The sequence below is a fragment of the Microcebus murinus genome, chromosome 23 (genome assembly GCF_040939455.1).
Source record: "Microcebus murinus isolate Inina chromosome 23, M.murinus_Inina_mat1.0, whole genome shotgun sequence".
Lineage (NCBI taxonomy): Eukaryota > Metazoa > Chordata > Mammalia > Primates > Cheirogaleidae > Microcebus > Microcebus murinus.
In genome coordinates this window covers 6,158,022-6,185,469 of record NC_134126.1, presented here as the reverse complement: position 1 = coordinate 6,185,469, position 27,448 = coordinate 6,158,022, and the positions used below count along the sequence as shown (strand labels likewise).

Below are 27,448 nucleotides of genomic sequence, written 5' to 3'. Positions count from 1 at the left end.
GTCTTTATCTTGGAGAACATGAGTCATTTTGCAAATTTGTGGTATCATTTCCCTAAACAACTCAGGACCGAATTGTGCTTCAGTTCTTCAGTTCTACATTTTTGCAGAGGCAGAAACACAGGTTTTTGACTTGTGTTTTTGTAAGCACTGCTCAAAGAGTTTAAATAACTTTTTATTCTACCATGCATAACTATGGAATAGTATTAACAAGTACACTAGAAAGGATGTAATAAATTAGATATCTCTTAATTTTAGCAAGAGAAGATGGAAACATCGTTAGTTTTTTTTTTCTCAACTAAATATGTGTGAATCAAAAGAAAAAACTTTTTTCAAGTTAATACATGGTTCAGGAAAAGAAGAGGCAAGCAAAGAAGACAAAATCAGGTAAAATTATAAAATTGTCAGTCTAAAACTTTTAAAACCTTGATTGAGTTTGACTCTTTGATAGCACTTACTTTTTAAATATCTGGCTGAAAATCTATTGAAAAAATGCCTTTTTATTTATTAGAAGTGGATAAATAAAATCTAAAGTGTTTTCATTAAAAGAAAATGTAACAATTTTAGCCACAAAGAGCTAGTACAATCTTTATTAAAATATAATCTCAAATATATGAGTTTCACTGAGGAAAAAGGGAAACATATTTCATATATGCTATCCTAATTCTTCCACACATACATTATTTAAATAGGATTCATGTGTGTGTGTGTAAGGGGAGAGGGGTTACCAATTCTAAATGTGTTTGGTAGTCAGCAGGAGAGAGTGTAACTGTCATATCAATTGTCCTGAAGCTAATGCTGTTTTATTACAGAGCCAAGGAAAAAAGAAATAGGCTAAGTCTTCTCGTGCAGAAACCAGAGTTTCATGAAGAGACCCACTCCAGTAGATCTGGGCATTTGGCCAAAGAAACAAGGTGAATAACTTTTCATTATTTTGGAGTAGATTTTGCTGATTTTATCATTAAAGATTTAAGAAAAAGGAAATTAGGAATTTCTATTTTATTGGAAATTACACAGCAATATAAGGAAAGTTAAAGATCTCATTTCAAGAAGCTAGAAATATCTCATAAAATTAAACCACTTTAATAGTTAGAATTAAATAATCATATGAACATTTAAAAGTGCTCTTTTAAAATTTTATACCTGTCAATTTTAAATGATATATTTTACTCCTCATAACCTGATAAAATACTCATTAATTTAAAAATTTTCACAATGCAATGTTGTCATAGAGAAGAGCTATTCATCTCTTTTCTCAGTAGTTTGAAAAAATGCCCTAAGTATAACAGCAACTGAAGCACAAATAAAAGATGTTTTATGATTTTTTTAGCATTTCTTTAATTCAAAAAGAAAATGGAATAGCCTTTTATAAGAGCTTAATAAAAATCCTTCCAAATTTGAATATGACCAATAAAAGATTCAAGAAAATATATTCAACTGTCCACATTATCAATATCTCTAAAATATTTCTTGTATTAAAAATGTCTTGTATTTTGTATCCCTTTGAAACTTCATTAGTCAAACTTCCTGTATCGGTTTAAAAAAAAGAATTGCAGCATATTGTGGTTAGAGAGCTTCAAGGAAATTGCAGTAAAAAGTTTTTTGCTTTTTCTGAAAGATACTGTCAGTTTAGGTTCTTCATATTTGCTGTATTAAAAGAGATAGTTGACCTGGTTTCTTTACATTTTGGGCTCTTTGACCTAAGAAATGATTAATTTTTACTAAAATATAAAAGAATTCACACGCTCATAAGAAAATAATGCTATTTTAACATATCATTCAATAGGCAAAATCCAAAACAAAATTAAACAATGATTTGAAATATCTAATGTAAATACTACTTTCATTATATTATAATCAAAGGAGAAACCCTGTGAAATAGAATTAACAAAAGCAGTAATATCACATATTTTAAAGCAGATTCATAAACAGGCTTTCTGTGTACTCCATTATAAAACGTTTTGTTTCTTGAACAGAGTCTCCCCTGAAGAAGCAGCGAAATGGGGTGAATCATTTGACAAACTGCTTTCCCATAGAGGTCAGTGGTATTTTCACCAAATACTCTATTCCTTACAGAAAGTATCATGCAATTATACAAAACAAACTGTCATAAAATATTTTGTCTGATTGGTAATATATAGTAATTTGATTTTTTCGATTGACAGAAGTAACTAAACAATAGAATACTCAACTACAACTAATGGAAAACATTTTTAAATATTCTCATTTTCTTAAGAATTACTTATTGTGGGCCTGGCGCGTTGGGTAGCTCACGCCTGTAATCCTAGCACTATGGGAGGCCGAGGCAGGCAGATTGCTCGAGGTCAGGAGTTCGAAACCAGCCTGAGCAAGAGCGAGACTTCGTCTCTACTAAACATAGAAAGAAAATTAATTGGCCAATTAAAATAATAGAGAAAATTGGCTGGGCATGGTGGCACATGCCTGTAGTCCCAGCTACTCAGGAGGCTGAGGCAGGAGGATCACTTGAGCCCACGAGTCTGAGGTTGCTGTGAGCGAGGCTGACGCCACGGCACTCCAGCCCAGGTAACAGAGTGAGACTCTGTCTCATTAAAAAAAAAAAAAAAAGGAATTACTTATTGTGGATGAAATATTAATTATTTCCTTATAATCTAGTTAACAGTGTCAAATTTTAAATTTCTCTGTTTTCTTTAATGAGACCCTCAGTTTTATTAAATCCATGATTAGCAAACTAACCATATTATTTTCATTATTCAGGGATTAAAAATGTAAAGTAGTTTTTTGCTTAGACATTTAGGAAACCCTCACGAAAATAATATTTTAAAAAATTTATAAAGTCTTCACTTTGCACTTCTTATCACTCATCTATTTTTAAAGCAGAATTTTGTAGAGGAGTTGAGGATTGGCGCGTCTCTGAGGCGGAGCCTTGTATCCGAGACGAGGCGGCGGGAGCCTGAGCGCCCTCTCAGGACGCGGCCGCAGCCCCGGCCGCCACTGTGCGCCCGCTCCACGCTCCACGGCCGGGCGGCGCTGCCTGCAGCCTCTTCCCACCGGCTCCTCCGCAGCCCCGAGCGGAGGGCGAGCCAGTCCCCACCGGCTCCGCAGCCCCGAGCGGGGGCGAGCCAGTCCCCACCGCGCACAGCCGGCCAGCAGGGGTGAGCCCGCAGCTTCCTCTGCGTTGGCAGCCGCTCCGCATGGCCGGCACCGCGGCCTGGCTCCACCTCCTGTCCCATCCGGCTTTAGCTTCTCCTCGCAGGAGCCGCGGCCCTGCTGCGAACTGCGCATGCGAGCGCCTAGTGCGGCCCTGTGGGAATCTGGTCCTGCGGGTCTGAGGCGCTGAGGCGGCGCGCTGGCGCTTGGGCGCGGCGAACGCAGACGAAGCTTGCTGTCGGCTCCCTGCTGCGCGCACGCCCACCCGCCCCACCGCCTGCCTAAGTGTCACCGAGGACAGCTTTTCAGTTTCTCGGGGGCGGGGTCACACGTAGAGTCTGCAGCCCGATCCCCAACAGGCCAGGGGCAGACTAGTACCAGTCCACGGCCTGGGGCTGGGACAGCAAGTTTATATGGCACCGCCAGTGGGGTTCACATTCTAAGGTGAACACTGGAAGAAGGGATTCCTGTTGCCAAGAGAGCTAGGAATGGAGTACGCATAATTAGCCTCAAATACTCCAATTGATATAATAGCAGATTTTCTTGTCTGGCCTCATCTTCTGTTTTCTCTCTCTTCCCTAATTGTTCAGCTTTCTACAAGGTCTTGGTGACCTGTTCTTAATCTCCTGAATTAGCTGACCTAAGAATTCTATTTCCTCATATTATCCCTGAAGACTTTTCCTCTTCCAATGAAAATAGATGTCTGTCTTCCTCATTTCCAGTATCCAATAATTTCTTAACTATTGTTAAAATTCTTTCCAAGTATATGTCAAAGTTGTCTCATACTATTTTGCTACCATTATCTTGGTTCAGCTCCAGACCTATTCTTAATAGATTAATTACAACAACCTGTGTAAAAATTTTCTCCATAATTCACGTTCCCCCAATTTTTTTATCTCCTCTTATATCCAACATTTTGGTACATCACTGCCCTTCAGTCTCCTCACCAGTCAAGCAAGGAAACAAAGGGGTGGAATTCATTTTTTTACAATTTGACTATTATAATAGAAAGAACCAGATGTATTTTCATCTGCAGATTCCCAAACCCTGCATGTCCCCTTAAAAATATTAAATACTCAGATAATATAACTGAATCTGTTGCTAGGAAAAAGTTCATCCACAAGAGATTTGAGTTTTAGTTTTCTCCTGCAACATAAATGGCTGCACAATCTTAGTGAGGCTCCCTAATCACTCTTTCAGCTTCTTAGACTGTAAATGGAGATAATGTTTTTAGCTCCAATAGAAATAGATTTCTGTCGGTATTAAATGAGATGATGAATAAGAAACCAATAAATCTTAGACAGTGTACAAATGTCAATGATTACTGCTATTATGAAAAATAATAATTACCAACAAATGTAATACTATTTTCTCTTTCTAGTCTACTCCCAACTAGGTAGTCATCAGTTGGAGGGTTAAAATTTCAATTGATAGTAATATATAAACTGGATTTATTTCTTTAACTTAATGAATTGGTATATAATAATTTCATCATACTCTCATTATCCATTCAAAGTAAAGAAAGATTTAGCAGGGTAATTAGTTCTATAAGAAATCCTCACCTGGCGTTCTATATTCATTCTTTTACCAGTAGTCAAGACCAAGTGGACCAATTGAATCTGCTACTCTCTTTTTTCTCTACTGATAGAAATATTAAAGAGCTATAAACTATCAGCAATTTAAATCAAAAGGAGATAACATGAATAAAAGAAAATCAGCACTGACCCATTTGGCCAGTTATTATCATCTTGCATGACTAAAGTGCTAAATAGACTATATTGAATTCACAGAAAGTTATCTTACTAGTATTCGTTTACCAATTCAAAAACATCCAAGTATTTAATATTTTAATTGCAAGGCCTATTGTAATATTAAATTATAAATCTTAAAGTAATCACCTAAAAAATCTCTTGGTTGCAATGTTAAATTCGGCTCATTTCTATTGACTTGCCTCTAGGAAAATATATATATATATATATTTTTTTTTAAGAGAAATATCCTCTTCATGCATGTGCTTGTGCACCCACACACATACATGCACACACACACACACACACGCACTCTTTCTCTCTCTCCAAGAAAGACCTTGCTATGTCAAATTTTATAAAATTTCCCTGTTGTTAAATGTGTAATTTTCTCAAATACTGTATGCCATGTCTATAAAAAGGAAATGGAAAGAGTATTACACTTAGTCAAATGAGAAATGAAGTGATAAATCAAACAAAATACAATGGAAATTTGAGTATTCAGTTTGACAAAAACAGCTGATACTAAAACCACCGTAGAATGATTATTATCAGTGTTAGCAGTGGAACTACAGAATAGATGGCTCCTACCCTAGGTCTTAGAAGATTAATCAAAATTCACTAGTTAGACAGGGAAAGAAAAACGACCATCCAAGCAGAGAGCCTATATAGGCATGGGGCATTAAACAGTGCAATTTACTTATGGAATTAAAAACAAAGTAATTCTTTACTGAGAAATATAATTTGAGAAAGGAAGGGTGGCTTAGCTGACAGGCAGTAGACTGATGAGACCGAAACTAAAAGATCACTGGTTTTTGCTGTATCTCTCAGAAACCGAAGGATCCAGGGAGGTGTTTTGACACTTCTATTTTATTCACATTTTATTCATGTAGTGTAACTCCTTTGCAAAAAAAGTAAAAATCCAAGTAAATCTGAATGCAGTATGGACTTCAGTTAATAATGATGTATCAATAGTGCTTCATTAATTAAAACAAATGTACCATACCAATATAAGATGTTAATAACAGGGTGAAACTGAGTTGGAACACATGAGAACTCTATATTACATTTGAATCCTTTATGTAAATATAAATCTATTCTGAAATAAAATATTTTTTAAAAATTAACTCAAACTCATGCAAATTTTAAAATAATGACGTCCATCAATAATTTAACTTATATTCTTCATTTGTTTCTATGCAGCTATAAGGCTAATTTTTTCTGCTATTCTTATTTACTGGCAAATTTTTCTGAATTTGCAAAATGATTAACAAAAGCCTATCATTTAAAACTACACACATATGTAAATCAGTAATTTCTGAATGCTATTTAATAAGAACAAAAATACTAATAAATCAAAAACCAATATCAGACTATATCTGTCTGTCATAATCATCAATTTTTAAGTGAGTCTTCATCAGTCTTCTCATTGACTTTATAAAAGTAAATTTTATCAATTTGAACTTATATAATCAATTGATGCTAATATAATATATATAGTATGCAAACATATAAGTTTCTTTGTATACATATATATGTATATGTTTCTGTGTAAGTCATCTTTGAAAGTAAAATATTACTGCTGAATAATACATAACTTTGAAAATAATTGGCTAAATAGTTTTTAACCACTTTGGTATGAGGGTAGACTGTAGACGACAGCCACAGATGAACGTGCACAATGACTTTAGCCAACAGACGTGATATGACTTTTCTAATTTTTCATTTATCAAAATTAAATTGTGAACATTTAAAAATAACGCAATGAAAACATATATGTCTATGTTACCTATTCTGATTGACATGACAAGTAAAGCTGCCTGTGAAGTAGAACAAGCTTTCAGTGCTTTCAAGCTTTCCTCATCACACAAGAGCAAAACGGACTCATCGCCAATGCACAGCGCAGACCCCCGTGTGGACGGTGAGTGCGGCTGCGGGCCAGGTGTCGTCGCAGCCGTGAGCACTGTACCGAAGTGGTTAAAATGCTATAGAAGTTGCGATATATTATATAGGTTTTAGAAAATCCTTAAAAGAGTTTAAATAGAAATATGCAAGAATTCAATAAGCAAAGTAAAGGTAATTCTGGAGCAGAGAAAGGGCATGACAAGGGTTAGAGAAATAAGAAATTTTGACATAATCTGGAAAAACAAGCAGTTTACTTTCACTGAGGCAAAGTAAGGAACAAACATCTTGGAAAATCAAGTTAAGGGGAATATTTTGGAAGAATTCGTGTGTTAGAAAGCTACCTGTGATGGATAGAAAGGTAAAATTATCTGCATGTAATATGAACTATCTACAAGTTTGTTGTAAATATATAAAAGCTGACCTCAAGGTAAAGACCATTTTGGAAGGAAAATGGATGAACTTGGTGACTTATTGATTGAATGCGTATGTATTCTGTGGAATGAGAAGATGAAGGAATAAAGACAAAGAAAAAGAATGAGCCAATGATCCCTAGATTTTATTTCCATAACAATAGGATAACGACACCTCTTATAGACAAGAAAGAGAGGTGGATAAATAAGACTTAGGAGAACTGGTAGGAAGATGACAGGTTCCAGTTTGAACATGCTTAGTTGGTGGTAAACCTTATCAGAAATTTTGCAGGGTTTTATAGGTGGACAACTAGCATATGGAAGAGTGACTGGTTTATAGATATTTTCCAATCATCTCAGACAGTTGATAATTGAAGATTTCAATGAGAATGTTATTTCTTATGAAGGGAGTCCTTATCAATAAGAACATCTTCCCATTACTGTATAATTGTTTTTCCTGTGCACTTTTTTCCCAGTCATTGCAAATTATTACAGTAATTTCCACATTTTATTAACAAGTATTTACTTGGACTTTTTTTTAATACCCTGAATTATGGTTCTACTAGTATTTTCTGAGAACAATTCATGACATGTAAGATATAATAGAAAATGTAAGTCATTGCATTCTCTTGATTTAAAAATATGACCTGATGATACTGTGGAAAATACTTATTACTGACCTTCAGAGGGCTGCAGGAAGTGCATACTTCACACATGGGGAAGGAAATGAGTACTTCTCCTTATACTTTTCACCTTGTGGCTTTTCAAGTTACCCTTCCCAATTTTCAGTTACCAATTCTCTGCAAGATAAGGGATTTCCCAGTGTTCCACAATGTTAAATTTCTGACTCAAGCTGACCCATACACTCAATTTCTAAATCTAGCTAAAGAATAAAAACAAATAAAATTCAGTCCAAATTATAATGGATCTCATAAATAAGTCATTATTGTAAAAGAAACCACAATATTCTATGGCAGGCCAGAATTCCGAAGCCAAATATTAAAGAATAAACAATGCAACCCAGTACTTAGGATATTATACAGTACTTGGGTAACTTCAGAGTTTCTTGACTTTGTTTCATTTGGTTTCTTGGCATCAGAAAAATACTCTAACAGATGCCAGACTTTCAATTTAGAAACATGCAATTACAAGCATTTCATATTTGTGTGACACATTGAGCCAGCTTCTTCCAGTGTGAATTCTAATCCCAGGTTCTATCAAGCACTTTTGGCAGCTGCATTCAGCACTGCGCCTTCTAAAGGACTGTTTAGTAAGTTACTGCCTCTGCGTGAGAAATGGTTCCACTGCAACCTGACTTAACGCAGCCGCCCAAAGAGAGTAAGAGAAACAGGAAGTAACGAATATGTCGGGATAATCTTGCACAACATAGCATGTTACTTTTTTAAAAAGTAATTTACTTAAAATTTTAAATAAATGAACTCTTTTTTCCATTATCATTCATTCATTTCTTGAATTAGTATTTATTTTTCACTATGATATTTACATTATGGCAACAAAACCCACTCGCTTTGGTTAATGCATCATGAGCTCTCCCAGCACTTTTGAGTTAGTGCGCTGACTCCATTTCCAATGCCGCCTCAAGCTCAGGACTAACCATGGTAACAAAGGGCTTTTGCATAACATTCCAGAGCATAGCAGCTGGCTCAGAGGTGACGCTCGTGCTTTGTGAATTCGTAAAGGACTATATTTGAAATAATGTTTATATTATTTTTTGGAAGACTCCTATTTGAATTTCATGCAGGGTGATTTTCCTCTTCTGCTTCAAATAGAAATAAGTCACTCTTGCAATTGTCCTTCCTCAGTCCTTGGTTCATACATGTCTATCTTGCCCATTAATTTCCATATTTTGCAACAGTAGGGACTTTGTTCCCTTTATGGCAGGTTAGTTGTAAAAGTACTATAATTTTAAACAAGATGAACCAGGGTTCAAATCTTTTACCAGCTGAAAGATTTAGGGCAATTTAACTCTCCGAACATAAACTTCATGTATAAACATGAGTATAACAAGACTTACTCCATAGAGCTGTTGTGAAAATTAAATGGAATTGTGCCAATAGAAGGCATATATCAATGTGTTAGAACCTTAACAAACAACACTTCTAACTATTGTAAATAATAGTCTTTCAAGTATATAACACAGCCCTCATGTTCACACTGTTTCAGAAATAATTAAAAGATATGTAAAAGTTATTTCTAATAAGTAACAATTTTAGTTGTCTATCATATGGACAATTCCTTTTAGCTGTCAGTACAAAATATTTTATTATAATTGATATCTATTAATAATAAAAGTAATGGCTGATCCTTCTAAAATCATGACAATTATTTAGTAAGTCATTTTATGAATAATCTGGTATTTTAAAACTAATAAATTCATACTTATGCGTGACATATAGCTAGAATGCAGTAAATTGAAATTTGAAAAGTCCATCCCTTAGCTGGGGTCAGTGCAATTTTATTTATAAACCAAATAAAACAGATAATTACTTCTTTCTAAATTAGATCTGAGCTGAAACAGACTGTTCTCTCATTGTAATATAGCAGGTATTTTATTTTGCCAACTTTACTTTCTGCATTAAAATAGTAACAGGATCAAGTAAGGACAAGCTAAAATTCCTCTTAATATGAAAGGGGGAAAGGCAGGACCCGTACCACTAACAGATGGAACGATAACACTCAGTGACACGCTTTTTAAATATCATCATAGGGCATATGTCCACATGACTGCTTTTTTTATTAAAGTTACCTAAAAATGTTCTCACAATCATTTTGTTGTCTTGCTTCCATTGTTTGCTAACCACTTTGGTACGAGCGTCAACTATAGTCGACAGCCACAGATGAATGCCACAGCTGTGATGTGACTTTTCTAATTTTTCATTTATCAAAATTAAATTGTGAACATTTAAAAATAACGTAATGAAAACATATATATATATGTTACCTAATCTGATTTACATAACAAGTAAAGCTGCCTATAAAGTAAAATAAGCTTTCAGTGCTTTCAAGCTTTCCTCATCACACAAGAGCAAAACGCTGGCCGTCACTGGGCAGCGCAGACCCCCGTGCTGACGGTGAGTGCGCTGTGGGTGAGGCATTGCGGCGGTGAGCTCGGTCCTGAAGTGGTTAAATACCTACTCAAGAAATTCTCTTCAAAAATCTACTTTATAGAAACTACCAACAAAGCATACCAAGATACTGACCCTGCAATACGAAACAAGAAATTCTCAAATTCTATTAGAAAATAAAAAAGCCTATCAGTTGTAAGCATAGTTATTAGAGATGAATTGAGAGAACACAATTTTTTTAGAATTTAATCCAGTATGGATATTAATTTTGGGGAAAAAAGACAAGCCTTTTAGAAATTTGGAAGAGGAAGGAAATATAGGTGCTAAGCAGTTGGTTTCTATTACACTAAATATTCATCAAGAGGAAAGTTCTCAAGAAGAAATTTTTTTAATAGATCTGGCCAGAGGCTGGGACTAACTACTTAAACTTTTACTGAAGCCACGTGGTGTATAGATGATTGTTTTTGTTTTTATTCGACTTTTAAAAACCTAAACATTGCCCCACATTTCAAAATTCTACTTCAGTTACAATTTAGGGGTTTAAAGGCACGTTTAGTCTTAGTCTCCTTATTTCCTTCCAGGATCATTATAGAAGAAGATAGAGAAATAAAAAAAAAGACTAGTAAAATCAGGGACTAGGCAATAAAACCATTTTTTAAGTTACATAAATGGAAAAGGAAGAAATGTTCAAGCTGCCATCAATTAGCAGCCAAATGATACTTACTCAGCAGATTTCATAAAGTTATCAGCCTAAGGTTTCAGTTTCACCTGAACTCTGAGAGGCTATTGTGATTTAGTTTTCAAAAATTAAAGGAATGCAGTCTTGTACAATAGTATTGACGCAATCTGCTTTTTTACAAGTCCAAGTACTGAGATGCAGATGGTAAATGGAATTCTGGGAAGGAAAATCAAACAGGAACACACTGAAGACCAATAACCCCAGTGGGTGCTTATACGCTAAGAAGCCATGGTACAACCAGCACACTAACTCCCTGTCATTCACTTCAGCAGTTATTTTGGTAAATTGAACATTAACTTTACTCTGAAAACCTATATATTTTTAGGTAATTTGGGGAAAATCTACTATGTATCAAAATCCTTCAAAGAACCATTGTCCATTTATATTTCCTTTTTACATTCTGAGAAAAGCACACTGGTCAGTGTGAGAAATAAACCTTGAAAATAATACACTGAGTCAGAGAAATAAGAACAATTACATCTCACTCACATGGATCACTCTTGTTTCTTCTCAGTGGTCAGAATTTGCTGACTCATTCGGAAACCACTTAGCACTAAGGCCTTCATAATACAGTTGTGTTTGACTAGGAATTATCTTTCTAGCATCTGCTGACTGTAGACAAGTTCTCAAAGTTGCTTGTCAGTCTTGCAATGCCTTCTGAAATTCTTGGTGAGCCTAACCTTCCATCAGCGTCCTGGTTTCTTCACCAGCGTCTCACTACTGACCCCTGGTGGTCAGGCTCAATACACTGAGGAAAAGGACTGGCAGAACGTGTCTCAGGGCCCAGTGACAACTCCAGTGGAAGAAGCTGTGGTGTAGTAGAGGCAGATGTCACCTGTTCATTGTGGCAGTCGTCGGCGTCATTCAACATTATAATGCTTAGGGATGTCGGTAGGTTGTCATGTCTTTTCGTGACTAATGATTTCTTAAACATTAAGTTCCTAGAAGTCTATATTAAAGAGATTGCTAACAACATAAAAAAGCTGTTTATGATAATGAGAACAAGTTCCACACAGAGGAGAAATAAATGGTGATATATAAAGCATAATTTGGGGACTATTTTGGTTTCCTGCTGCTGCTGTAACAACTTATCAACACTTTAACGATTAAAACGATACGATTTTATTATCTTACAGTTCTGTAAGTCAGAAATCTAGTATGTGTCTCATTAGAACAAATCACACCTTTAGCAGGTCCTTGTCCTTTTGGGGAGGGTCTAAGAGAAAGAATCCCTTTTCTGCTCATTTGGGTCGTTGGCAGAATTAAATTCTTCACAGTTTTATAGCAAGGTCTTTTTTCCTTGCTGGCTACAGACTGAGGGCCATTCCCACTGCCGTTGTCTGGAAATGGTTGGTTTGTCGCCACCAGGTCTCACCTTGATAACCGAGCCCCAGCGTGGCGGTGCGGGGTGCGGCCAGGTGGGAGGTGTTCAGGTCCCAGGGGTGCATCCCTCACTAATGGCTCGGTGACCCTCTTGGCAGTGAGTTCTCACTCTCGCTAGACTGGGTTGGTTCTCAGAGGAATGCATTAGTTCCCAGGGAGTGGGCTGTTGCAAAGCAGGACACCCCCGTGTTTGGTCCCTTTTTACACATGCAACTTCCCTTTCACCTTTTCCACCATGCTTTGATGCAGCACAAAAGCCCTCACCAAAAGCCGAGCAGATGCCTGTGCGATGCTTTTTGTGCAACCCGAAGAAGTGTGCGCCAAATAGAACCTCTTTGCTGTATAAATTACCAAGCTTCAGGTATTCCTTGATAGCAGCACAGAATGGACAAAGACAGCCACCTTCTAGAATCCACCACATTCCTTGGCTCACGACTATCTTCTTCCATCTTCAAAGCCAACAACAGAGACTCAAGCCCTTATGTCGCCTCTCTCTAACCCACTCGTTGGCCTTGCTCATGTACATTTTTTTAAAAGATGGGGTCAGCCGGCCTTGAACTCCTGGGCTACAGTGAACTTCCTGCCTCAGTCACCCAAGTAGCGGGGACTAGAGGAGCACACAACCACACCCAGCTTTCTGTTTTTAAGGACTCATATGATTGGATTGGATTTACCTTCATAATCTCCCATCTCAAAGTCTTTAACAATAGTCACAACAGTGAAGTTCCTTTCTCTATGTGCGGTAGTATATTCACAGATTCTGCAGATTAGGGAATGGACATTTGTGGAGGGGTATTTTTCTGCCTACCACAAGAAACATTGCCTTCCTGAGAGACATATCTTTTTTTTTTTTTGAAAAGTGAAATCTGGGGCAATCAAACTAATCTGAAACTCAGTTTCCTCCTCTATGAAAATTAATATAGGACATACTCCAGCTATTTGCTATGAAAATTAAATGAGGTCATGTATATCAACAACAATTAGCCTTCAACACCTCTAAACATGCGTTAATGCAAAACCTCTTAGTTATTGCCATAATTCTGCCAATAGAGATTCATTCATCCAGCTTCATTCTATATGGAACTTTTTATGTTAGAAATAGTTATTGACCATGAGCAATAGTTATAGAGAGCAGTGAATATAAGAAATGGAAATATAAATGAAAATGAGTTGAGCAGACAAAGAAGTTATTACTTCTTTATTTCATAATTTTTCCATCTATATGCCGGAGTGTTTGCTTCCTCTTTATAAATTGCTGGATTTAATATTTTAATGTGTTGTTCAGATTCCTTGCATCTATGATTATGTGAGATATTGGTGTATGATCGTCTTTCTCTTTTCTTTATTTCTTCTTTTTTTTTCTTTTTTGTTGATGAGGGCATATAATATTTGTCAAGTTTTGGTATTAGAGCTGTTCTATTCTTACAAAATGAGTTGGAAAGTATTAATCTTTTCTCTGTTTTCTAGAAAAAATCACATAAGAATTACAGAATAAGAGTACTTTTTTCTCTTAAATGTTTGATGGAATTCACCAAATATGTCCCCAAAGATTTTTTTGGAGGGGGAGATATTTGATTATAAAAATGTATTTATTAATTGATTTAGGGCTATCATATTTTCTACTTCTTCAGTGTCAGTTTGGATAGGTTTTATGATTTTTAAATCAATTTGTCCATTTTATATAAATTATATTTACTAGCATAAAGTCATTCATAATATTCACCTTTTATAATACGTGTCAGATCCCTGGTAATATCCCTGGTTTGCTTCCTAATATGAAACAGTCTTGCTAGGGGTTGTATACTTCGGCTTTGTTAATCTTCTCTATAGTTTATTTTCTATTATGTAGACTTTTGCTCTTGTTTTTATTTTTCCTCCTTCTTTCTGTAGATTCAATTTGTTTTTGTTTTTCAAGCTTCTTAAAGTGGAAACTTAGATCTTAATTTTGATAACCTTTTTCTTATACTAATACACCATTTCATGCAATAAATTTCCCTCTACTGTTTAAGCTGCTGCTTACAAATTTTGATGTGCTGTACTTTTACTATGATTCAACTATAAGTATTTTCTAATTTCCCTTGTGATTTTATATTTGACATATGTATTATTTATATATATATCTTGTTTTATTTCCAAATATTTCAAGCTTTTCTAGCTATATTGCAAGTGTTGATTTTTAATTTAAACCCCTTGTAGGAAAAGGACATATCTGTAAGATTATTAAGCATTTGAAATTTATTTTGACTCATTTTCTGTCCTACCATATAGTCTATCTTGAATAATATTCCTTGTGCACTTGAAAGATGTGTTGGGTATAGTGTTTTGTAATTGTAAACTAGATCAATTGTGGTAACAGTATTGTTTACACCTTATATATTATTGATATTCTGTCTATATTTCTATCAATGAGTGATAAGAATTTAAATTTACAACTCTAATTATGATTTTTTCTACTTCTTTCAGTTTGTTAATTTTGCTTCATGTATTTCAAAACTCTGACTTAATTTTATATATATTTAAGATTGTTATGTACTAGTAATGACTGACCATTTTAGAATTATGAAGTGAAAATACTCCTTATTTTGAAGTCACTTTGTCAAGTCACCTAAGGGTTTTTTAATCAGATTTCTTATTTTTAGCCTTTTCATTGTGTATCATTGTCATTCTTTTTCTGATACTTTGTGTTTGATGTGTCTTTTATGACCAATATATAGTCTGATGTTAATTTTTAATCCAATCTGATAACATATCTGATTTTTAATTGGTGTGTTTAATCCATTTAAATGTTGAATCAGCATTGATATAGGTTATTGCATTTAACATCTTACTGTTTATTTTCTATTTGTTCCATCATTTTGTTGTTGTTGTTGTTCCTTCCCTGCCTTCTTTAGATTAAATAATTTCTATCCAACTGTCTGCCAGTATACTCATCTCTTCTTCTGCAGTCTTTAATCTGTTGTCATGCTCCTCCAATGAATCTTTTATTTTAAATATTTTACATTTAAAATATTTTTAATGTTTCAATGTGTTTTTTTCATAATTTCAATTTCTCTGTTGAGTTTTGTCTTTTTTAACCTCTTGTGTTTCAAGATATTTATAACAGCTCCTTTAATATTTTTGTTTGCTATTTCTAACATTTTGGGTAATTTGTGATCTGTTTTTATTAATATTTTGTTATCAACAAACAATATTGATGATAAGTTACAGAAGAAATTTATTTGCCCGCCTAATAATCTTTTATTCTATATGGGCATGGAAGAAGATATAGGAGTCTAGATTATGTTGTCTTTCTTTAAAGAGTGTTGAATTATTTTTCTGGCAGTTTTATTTCTGAATCTATTAATATATTATTAGGTTGGAGCTTAGCCTCATGAGTTTTACCAATGTGAGCCTTCTACTGAGATTTCAGTTAAATCATTGGTGGTTCTTTCTGGCCGATTGGATCCTTTAAGCCTGCTCTAATCTTTCAGAGTTTTTATTGTACTAGGACAACACCCTTACCCTAAGGCATAGTATTTATACCAAAAACAAGGCCTTCTTGGGTATCTCTTCTGTGGCTGAGCCAGAAGTCTGAAGTTATCTGGACCTACAAAAACTCTCATCTTTCATTTACAACTCAGTCCCACAGCAGCTGTACTGTTGTGGACTTTACAGAATTTTCCCTACCCATGTGCAGCCTAGCCCTCAGTAAAGGATCTGAAGGAAAACGGCATGCAGACTTCTGGGATCCCTTGTGAAGCTGATTCACTGTGCACTGGTTACCAATTTTGCCCATGTCATCTTGGGCTGCGATTTCCACCACTTGCACAAGTCCAATGAGACAGAACACACACAACTGGTTAAGCAAAACAGCTTTATTACTCATGCATAGGCAGCAAGAGATGGCAGGAGTCTACTTTCACATTGAGCTGGTCCTACAAGGCGTAGGGAGGCTGCTCAGAGTGGATGGAATCTTGTCGGTGATGTTCCAGTGGCACTTCAGCTAAGAGACCCCAGAAATCTCCTGTCCTGGGTTTTGTGCCCCAGGCAGGAATTGCTGCTTCTAGAGGGATGGGAACAGAGCCTCCCCTTGTCTCAGGATGTTTCATTTCCAGCACATTCTGCAGTTGCTCTTGATAACTACAAGCAGACAGGGGAGGAGGGTTGGTAAACTGGCTTGGTCCAAGGATGCCTGACCTGCCCTGCACCCCTTCACGTGTTTCCCTTTCTATCACTACCCTGACTCACAAATTCCAAACACATCACGATTCTCAAACTCTCATCTCTGTCTCTTCAATTCAGCAAGACTTTGTACTTTGCTTAGGCTCCATCTTCATCCATTCCAGTCTTAAACGTGGCCCTGGGCAGAAAGCCAGGGTAAACCTAGTACTTACGTCACGTGTTTCTCTTCTTACCTGTTCCCAGTCCCTGCAGCCAGGTGTACTCTGCTTGAAAACTACTGCCTCAATATTTTGTCCAGGTTTACAGTTATTTATTGTTGGAGGACAAGTCTGATTCCTGTTACTCTGTCACAACCCTCCTCTTCTTTATAATTTAATAGTAATATTTTCTTTTATTTAAAGTAGGGCACTAGAGATTAAACATCAAATCAAATACTGTTACTTTTTAAATTGCCAGTCCCCCATACCTAAAACAGTGCTGGGACACAGGGTGCAATAAAAATTTTTTCAATGAATTAATGACTAGTTCAGTGAAAAGTTCAGGAAACAAACAAGCAAATGTAATAAGATAAGTGACCAAAGTTAGGCATGCACTATCGAGTTAAGAATATGCTTGCATAACTCACTGCAATGTCTGAAAGAGCCGCGTACCTCCGGGAGCGCTGTCAGCGTGTCTGAAGTCGTATAAAGTGACATCTACCACAAACTCCAGTCTTACAAGTTCTCAGAATTTATGTTGTCATCTCATTGGGATGCCAAGAAAGACCCAAATCTCAGTAGAAGGCTCACATTGGCAAAACTCATGAGGCTAAGCTCCAACCTAATAATATATTAATAGATTCAGAAATAAAACTGTCACTGGCAGCCATTTCTCTAACTTTTCACATGCCCAAAGAGGCCAAATCATAATAAAAATTTTGATTGCAAAGGATGAAATTAGAATATTAATTAAATGTTTAATGGCATCTGGCTAAGATAAGGATCAACTTACTAAATGAACTGGTATAATTTTTATTACATATGCTTGTCCATATTTACAATAGGACAAGATTTTTTGAGTTTTTGTGTTCCTTTTTGCTTTTTAATGTTTGCTGGCTCTGATTGTCAGTTTCTTTTGTAAATACAGGTCTGATGTTTCCCTTGAAATACAAAGCATTTTCTGAAACTATTTCATGTTTTTAAGTGAAATTATATACTTTTATATCAATTCAATTATGTATTGATTATTTCTTTTAAGAAATAATTTTGAATGATTTCTTCTTGCTGGGTACTGGGGATTTGGAGGCAAATTGGATAATGGTCTTGATCTTCTGAGCCTCACAGCACAGCATGGGAAACAAAAGTTAACAGGCACTCAATGTGATATTTTAAATGTTACTCAGTGTACACTAGGAAGCCGCATCTGAAGGACACCTATTTTATTCTTGAGGGATTGGCAAAGTCTTTGCAGACAAGATGACCTCTACTGTAAACCTCAATGGGCATGGACGGTAAGGATTAGAGTAATGAAATTACTTTGACGAGAGTAGCATAGGAAGGGAAAAGTGTATCAAACAGGAGCTAAAGCTAAGTAAGAGATGCAGGATCATGGCATATGCATGGAACTATGTGTATTTCTCTGTGACTAGAGCCTAGGGTCTAAAAAAGATAGTGAGAAGAGATGAAAGGCATTATTGCAAAATTTAACCAGTGAATAATCATAATGAAATTTGTGCGATAGAAAGATACATTACTGACTAGAGGGTGTATAATAAACTAGGAGGTTGGAGGCAGAAAAATCAAGAGAAACCTAGAGTCAGAGTCACTGGTTAGGAGGTTCTTATAATAATCTACATGACATAATTCTGGTCTGAATAAAAGTAATTACAGATTATGAAAAAATAAAAAGACAGATGTAGAATATATGAAAGAGGTAAAACTGAGAACATTTGAGTATCAACTGTGTGTGAGGTGAGAGGGAATCGGTCATCCCTGAAGATGAGTTCTGGTGTAAGTCCCTGAGTTCGTGGTGGCGTTGAATAGGAAACATATGCAGGGAGGATCCTGGGTGAAGATGATAAACGCAGCTGTGACATGACTATTTGGGTGGGAAATTCAATGGAGATGATTCTCATGTGTTGGTTGATGTGAGCTAGTAGCTCAGGAAAGAGGCTGGAGATGAGTTCTGAGAATCATCAGCATATTGATTGTATTTGGGTGTTGCAGTGATTTTCCAGAACATGGAATTTAAGGGAAGGATGAAAAAGGATAAGCTGAGAAGAAATTGGAAATGCAATAGTCAGAAGGTTTAAAAGAAAACTCGGGAGTTTAGGTGCCATCAAAGAGAATTACAGGCAAATCTCTACCATGCCTACTGTTGTAAACAGATACAGTAACACATGGACTGGAAAAAAATTTCACTGAATATAACATTAAGTCAATTTGGAAAAATAATTTAAGTAAAATGTTGAATGAAACCATATTTAGGAAAGTAAATGAGGTAGAGGGGATTAAGAGATCAAGTGTAGGAAACTTAAAGACTTTATATTTGTAAGAAGAAAAGATCTGAGTCAGTAACTAAAGGAATATTTGAAGTTAAGAGAAGATTTTTCTTTTAATGGTTACTTGTAGTGAAATTAAAATCTTTTAATGATATCAATATTTAACTCAGAAAACTTTATTGTTTTCTAAAATCGTTTGTAATGTCTCAATTTGCCTCGAGGTGCCAACAATATGTATGAAATACAGTTGGGAGTAAGGAAAAAGGAGTTCGGGAAAAATGTTGGAATAAAGATAGTAGAATAGGGACAAGAAGGGGAAAATATAAGAGGACCGAAAAGAGAATGCAAAGAATAGAATTCTAGTGAACATGATATTCAGTGGGTAACAGAGGAAGTTAAACCAACACAGACAACTGGACAGAGAAATAGACTAGGAGCTAAGGTACCCCGAAATCCTATGAAGAAGAGTATTTGAAAAAGAAGGGGCAGTATTAGCAGATGCTGCCCCGCTACAAGTCCAGATGGGACTCATAAGATTTCCTTTGTAATAACTTACCTGTGACAGGAGAAAGAGAAATAGTCCATAACTAGAGAGTGAGACAGAATCTAAAGAAAGATTACTAAAAATTATTTAAATCGAACTAAAGAGTGATTTCCTCTGAGAAAGTTTATTTGAAAAATCCATTAGAAACATATTTCCCTTCCCTCAATGCTTTAGCAGCACGACCACCACGCAACCAAGTGATTTCACTTCTTGAGACTTAACCCACAGAAATGAAGACTTGCATTTACATTAAAAAGTCCTATACATAATGTTCATAGCAGCTTTATTTATAATGACCAAAAAATAATAGAAAGCTAGAAATAGCACGTATGTCCTTCAATGGGTGCCTGGTTAAACAAGTGGATAAACAAGATATATCCATATCATTATCATGGCCTATTAATACAATACAGCAATGAGAAGACACAAACTATTGATAAATTCATCAACCTGGATGAATTTCCAGAGAATTATGCTATGTGAAAAGTTATTCCAAATAATATATACTATGTGATTTCATTTATATAATATTCTTGAATTGAGAAAAATTATAGCAATGAAGGACAGATTAGTGGTTCTTAGGGTTAAGATATGGTTATAAAAGGGCAACATGAGTTATAGTTGTGATATTCTATATCTTGATTTATCAACTAATGTCTTTTCCTAGTTGTGATATTTCACTATAGTTTTCCAAGTTGTTAGATTGGTGGAAACTGGAATAAAAGGATACATGGGGATCTCTGTTATTTCCTATAAGTACATGTGACTCTATAATTTTATCAAAGTAAAAGAGTTTAATTTTTAAAATGCTTATAAGCCAAAAAAAAGAGTATAATGTCAAAAGTAGTTGATAGAGCCTTAGTATTGAAGTCAGATTGTCTTAGTTTTGATCCAAAGTCTGCCACTTTTTTAGCTATGTAAACTTAATCTGGCTGAGCCTTCAATAGCTGAAAATCATTAAGATTACCTTCATTACCATGACAACCACCACCACTGAAATCCTTATGGAGTCCTTACTATTTGCCAGGCACTGTTCTAAACACTTTGCATATTTTAACACATTTAATGCTCTCAACAGCCCTATCAGGTAGGTATCATTATTATTTTAATTTTAAGGCACAGAAAGGAAAAGTAATTTACTCAGGGCCACATAATAACTAGATGAACAAGAATTCGAGCCTAGGTAGATTGCCACAAGATGTGATGCTTGCCCCTAACATTTAATGGCACTCGAGACATAAATGAAAAAAAAGGCTACATACTATATGTCAAAATATTCAGGAGTTATAGATCAAGCTAACAACTGTTTAAATATATATATATATTTAATCCTTCTACTTTGACAAATATACTTTGTAAACCACTTGGAAGATTACACACAAATTTAAAATCCTCAGTATGTTCCATACTGTACATGCGGCCTTCCTTCTTTCTCTTTCCCCCTGTGGTTTGGTTCTACACTGAGAAGCCTCCTTGCTCATTTGAGTAAACACCCCAGGCTGAAAATTAAAGCCCTGTCCACACTCGTGCCGAGGGGTATGGGGAGCAGTGAGTCAGTGCACTTTTGGTGAATGGACTTGGGAGAGAGTTCTATGTGAACTCGGGAAACACACACAGCTTTGGGGCAGAGAATCCCAGGACCCTGAGCAGCAGAAGCAGAGTCTGGAAGCAGGGGGATGGGTTCTGAGGGAGTGGCTTCTCGGCTGTGTAGAATAACCCCTCACACTCTGGAAGGGATGGATAAAAGAGACATAAAGTGAGCTCCGCAGTAGGGGTCCTCTTACTCTTAGGTCTAAGTGTGACACTGGCCTTATTCCAACAGGAAGAATACTTACCTTTCATAGCTGTGAAAACCACATGAAGTCCATCATGCCTATTGTGCAAGATACGTGCTGTGTGCTGCGTTAGATGGAAGACCGTAGTTTTTCTGTTACTATTTGCAGTGACATTTTAATATCAAATCGTATATTTTCTCAGCATTAATATTTTACAGTTATTATTTATTTTTGTGGTAGATGGACTGGAGGCTTTTACCAGATTTCTTAAAACTGAATTCAGTGAGGAAAACATTGAATTTTGGAAAGCCTGTGAAGATTTCAAAAAAAGCAAGGAACCTCAACAAATTATCCTTAAAGCAAAAGCAATATATGAGAAATTTATACAGAATGATGCCCCGCAAGAGGTAAAGTAAAGATGATTGTAAAAATGTGTAATTGCTTGAAAAAAGTTTTAAGATAATAATAATTTTATTTTTAAATATGAGAATGTTATTTTTCCAAACTTATTTTATAAATTGTGTTTATAATTGACATGCAATAATTGTACCTGCTTATGAGATTTTGTCTGCTGCTATGGGCTACGTTGTAAAATGATCAAATCAGGGCAGTCAGCATATGCATCACCTCAAAAATTTATTACTGCTTTGCCCGTGATAACATTCAATATCTACTTTTCTAGCTATCTTAAAATATACAATACATTAGTATTAGCTATATTCACTCAACCATGTTAGGTAGCACCAAAACTTATTCTTCCTACTTATTACTTTGTACCTATTGACTGACCTTCCCCCATCCCTCTGCCTCCTCCCAGCCTCCCCAGCTTCTGCTAACCACTATTCTACTCTCTGCTTCTTTGAGATCAACCCTTTTGGATTTCGTATACGAGGGAGGCCACACAGTATTTGTAGCTCTATTCCTGGCTTATTTCACTTAATGTCCTCCAGGTTTATCCATGTTGCTACAGATGATAGGATTGGTGTTTTTAATAGCTGAATAGTGTTACATTATGTAATTATACCACATTTTTAAATTCATTAATCCTTTGGTGGACATTGAGGTTCACTCCATCTCTTGGCTATTTTGAATAGTGCTGCTATAAAAATGGGAGCGTAGATATCTCTTTGACATACTGATGTATACCCAGCAGTAGAATTGTTGGATCATATGGTAGCCCTATTTTTATTTTTTTTAAGGAAACTTCATACTGTTTTCCATAATGGCTGTACTAATTTACAATCCCACCAACAGCGTATAACATTTCCCCTTTTTCTATATCCTTGCCAGGATTTGTTATTTTTTGTCTTCTTGATAATAGCCATTCTGACTGGGGTGAGGTGATATCTCATTGTGGTATCGATTTGCATTTTCCTGATAGTTAATGACATTGATGATTTTGTCAATATGGCATTTTGCCATTTGCATTTCTTCTTTTGAGAAATGTCTATTGAGGTCTAAGTTTTTGAGAGAATCTACCTTCATCAAATAAATACCCCCATACATTCAACCAGAAAGTTTAGGATTTTGCTGATGCAAAAATGATTATTTATATAGATTTTTTACATGTATATAAACACAAAACATTGTCAGATGTTATCATGAAATGAAAGGTTTAATTAAAGTCACTCCTTGCAGTTATTTTCATTCCAGACTAAGAGTGAATACAATTAATTGCAAAGTTTAAATTCATTCACTTATCCGTATTAATCACCTTAGCACAAGCAACCTCATGTAGAAACTAAAGATTTCTATACATCATGAAAAGCAAAAGATATCAAGAAGTTTTCATCATGTACCATTTTTATTTTAGCTCATCTACGTATACACAGTTTTATTTGCCCAAAAGGGTTATTCCTTTACTTTAATACAGGTTAAAAGAAAATCTCATAATGGAGAGATGAGGTAAACCTACCAGGCAATGGTTCAAGTAAAAACAAAAAATACATAGTGGTTTTCTTTGACTCCAAAATCAATATGAGGTAATTGTGTGATGCAATTGCTGAAATGGTTATAAGACTAGCAACTACTTGACTGTCCTCATATGTTAATTAAATAGAACTTCTATGTTCCTATTACATGGTCCAAAAATAGTGCTTCTTCACTGAGGTTGTAGAATTGCTAGTCTGTCACTGTTAAGAGTTTTATTTGACTATAAATTAGTACTGTCCATAGGGTAGAAGTGTCTATGTGGATATCTTTCCACAAAAAATGATGGTTATTTTTCTTGTTTCAATGTTTCAGTCTTGTTTTTTTGCCTCAATGTATCATTCTGTCTTCCCCAAGCCCAACCTTATACATAGATTAAAAACAAAAGACAGCTAGTTGTATGTCTTATCCATAAGGGGTAAGAAAGGGCCCCCATGTGAAAACCTACCCCAGTCAGAATCTCATATTTCAGCAGTGCTAAAATACAAGGCATTAAAGAATTTTATCTGTAGAAGACATTCATACTTTAGCACATGTTTGCTTATAGGAAAGCATCATAACATAATGAAATGAGCACTGGGATAAATAGAAGCCCCATATTGAAATCCCAAATATGCCCCCCAAGCTCCTCGTTTCTCATAACTCAAATAATTTAACCTTTGTGAAGTTAGTTCCCATTTTGAAAATGAGTGAGTTAACCTATGACACTTAACATTGTAATATTCCATTATTCTAAATTAGCAGAGAGTAAGAAGGACCAGGAGCATAGGAAGAGAATAAAGAGGCAGATAAAATGGTAGTCCAGAATAGATCATTGGATCCCTAGGCTCCCAAGAGGACCCAAACATCTAGTACACCATGCCCTCCAACATTGTGTCAGTACTGTACTGACAATAATTACGTCTTTTCTGTTTATCCAGGTTAACCTTGATTTTCACACCAAAGAAATCATTACTAAGAGTATCACCCAACCCACCCTCCACAGTTTTGATGCTGCACAAAGCAGAGTATATCAGCTCATGGAACAAGACAGTTATACACGTTTCCTGAAATCTGACATCTATTTAGATTTGATAGAAGGAAGACCTCAGCGACCCACAAATCTTAGGAGACGATCACGCTCATTTACTTGCAATGAATTCCAAGATGTAAAATCAGATGTTGCCATTTGGTTGTAAAGAAAATTGATTTTGCTCATTTTGATGACAATCTTATACATCTGCTTCTAACATATAACATGTATATGTTAAGGAATGGTTACATCTTTTTTTAAAAAATAAATTACATCATCTGAAAGGATTTTAAAAATGTAAATCAGAACTTTTTGCTAACAAAATACACACTGTATCTGCCAATATATTCTGTACAAACCTTTCATTTGACATCATTCCATTCATAATCAGAAAAACTTTTTTCTTAATTAAAAGGCAGTAGGGAAGTAATAGAAATGTTTTATAAGACTGTGGAATCAAATAAAGGTTAAACTTTTGCAAGAGTGTCAATGGTTTGATCAAATATCTAGTTTGGATTTTTTTCTAGATGTAAACAGCATTAATATTCAGATGTCCATATGTCCAGATAGCATTTTCCATAATGATGCATATTCTCTTTCTCTCAGTAATAGTATAGAAATGATCTAGTTCTTACAGTGGGAGAGAATGAACATGTGTTCTTGGGTTACTAACCCTGGCTCAAGAATAGTGATATGTCATTTCTAGTTACAAGTCAGCAGCAGAAGCTTTTTTGAAGACACATTCATGTCTACAGAGCTCTCAGGTTCAACATAACCTAGGTTGATGAGTGAAAATGAGATCCACATTTGGACTCATTCCTGCATGGGTTTTACCCAGTTACATGGGGCGCTTCTGGCCACTGGCCACAGAAACATGACCAAATTATACATAGTTCCAGGTTGGGACTGAGTGGATTATCTTCTCTGGCTAAGATATCCTGCTACTAAAATATTAGGCAATCAGTAATTTGAATGATCATCAGAGGAGGCTTTACTCAGGAGTAATTAGGTCTCATGTTTGGATTTTCAGAGCTGAAGCAGAAATTAGAAATGAGACGAGGTGAAGAAGCAGGGTACTTAAGGCCCTGGAGATTTGGGCATCTGCCACACTGGTTCCTATTCAGAAAGTGTTCTCCCATTGATTATATTCTTGTTACAATCTCATTTAATACTACTTTATTCAAATAAGATTATACTAAAAAGTACATATGTCTCTATTTAGGGGAAATAGTTAATTTTAAATGTGGGTTATGTGGTCTGTAAATATCTGTATTTAAAGATGCCATAAATTTGGCTTTGGGAACTGTTATAATTTTAGTTGAAATTTAAAATATAATAACTTTAGATCTTCCATAGTAATAAATACTTTAAATTTTCTCATTCATACAGCTAAGTTTATTTAACCAGTAAAAGCTCTCAATGACTATTGATTATCCTTCCTGTTATCAAATAAGAAATAAATACATTTTCTTATTTTAGTATGATATTGGGATAGAAAGTATTAATTGAGGTATTGTATCACTGATCTTAATGCTAAATAAGTTCTTTATACTTCTTTGAATGTGAAAACAAAATATCATGCATTTCAAGATCAACTAAGAAAGTGATTTTAAATTCTTCTTTGATTTCTATTTTCTTTTTCTGTGAAAGTCTCTTTTTGTAAAATTTGATTATATCATACACAGAGTTAAGATTTGATACAAGTCTTCTGATTTCATCAGAAAAATCATGTGCTTATTTTGATAGCATTGTTCTGGCATCACAAATATGTATTATGTAGCTTTCCATTTGTAATACTTTTCAAAAGCATCTAATCTCTTGATTTAATTATGAAACATTCAGTGAGACAATTCAAATTTATACCAGGACTTCATGATGAAGTTAATGCCTAACTTCAAACAGCTTGTGCTTTGTGGAGAAAAATAATGTGGAAAAATGCAGATAACAAAAGTAACTGGAAAAGTGAAAAAAGTAAAATTGTACAGGCAGCACTGTATATTAGTTGCAAGAATGACAAAATTCATTAACTGAGACTCGATTTAAGAGCCTCAATGCCTAGGCTCTCAACTGGATGTCTGATCCTCAGAAATACACAGCTCTTAGGGACCCATCCCCTCTGTGTTATTTTTAAACATAGAGATTCAACTTGCAATGTCTAATTTCTGCTGCCCTTGCAGTCCCCACATTCACTGATTCTAAGTAAATCACCCCATATTCTTCAAAGCACCCATTGGTGCCCATGCAAGAAAAAGAGGCAAATAAGTATAATTAATGAAGGGAAAGAAACTTCAGACTAAAAATTAATATGGGATGTTGGTCTAAGAATAGGGAATAATTTTATAGGAAACTTAGAAATACGTAAAAGGAAAGAAGCCACAGTACATATAGCTCGAATTTTTTTTGACCAGTCAAATGTATGGTAACAGTATCTTTAAAGTATTGGAAAATAAATAGATTGGGTTGAAGTAGATAATTTGGGGCACCTTGAAGCCCGTAAGCAACAGTCAATACCTAGCTGTTTTACACATAATAAAAGCTCAATAAGTGATTGTGGAGTCAAATGAAATCAAAAGGAAGCCTTGTGAGGAAGATTATGTAGTATTTCAGCAAAGAGTAAAGGCTTTAAAAATGCGGCATATTTTTATTGAATCCTGGCTTTGCTACTGAACAAGTGTACTGTGTTGGGAAGGTTACCTAAATATTCTGAATCTCAATTTTTCATTTATAATATTGGAATAAAACATTCCCAGTGTTTTTATAATGATTAAATTTTAAAATATTTGTAAAGTGCCAAGTATAGATTAATTGACTTTAGTATATGGATGGGATTATGGAAATTATTTCCTGTATTTAAGTATCACTTTTAAATATAATATAAATTTTTCTAATAACGTCTTGGTTACAAATCAAACAAATGTCCTTTGAGATTTTCTTGAATAAAATAGGGGACAGCTATTGCTCATACTAAATCTTTAATAATTGTGCACTGCATAGAAAAGTAAATGATATTTTAGCTGAATAATAAATGTAGAAACATTACAAGCTTAAGCATTCTTCTAAAGACAAAGCTAAAAACGTTACCATTTTAGTTGTGTGCAGTGCAGCCCTGTTTTAGGAGAAAAAAAGACAAACCATATTGAAGATATATGTTCCC

The 27,448-nt window shown here is 35.2% G+C and overlaps 1 protein-coding gene across 1 annotated transcript; it reads left to right on the top strand.

Moving 5' to 3' along the window:
• Positions 1-26,641, top strand: RGS18 (regulator of G protein signaling 18). Its single transcript, XM_012772391.3, has 5 exons — positions 1-384; positions 810-911; positions 1,974-2,035; positions 21,594-21,760; positions 24,203-26,641. The coding sequence occupies exons 1-5, from the start codon at positions 302-304 to the stop codon at positions 24,458-24,460; spliced, it is 672 nt and encodes a 223-aa protein (XP_012627845.1). The 5' UTR covers positions 1-301; the 3' UTR covers positions 24,461-26,641.
• Positions 26,642-27,448: the final 807 nt, after the last annotated feature.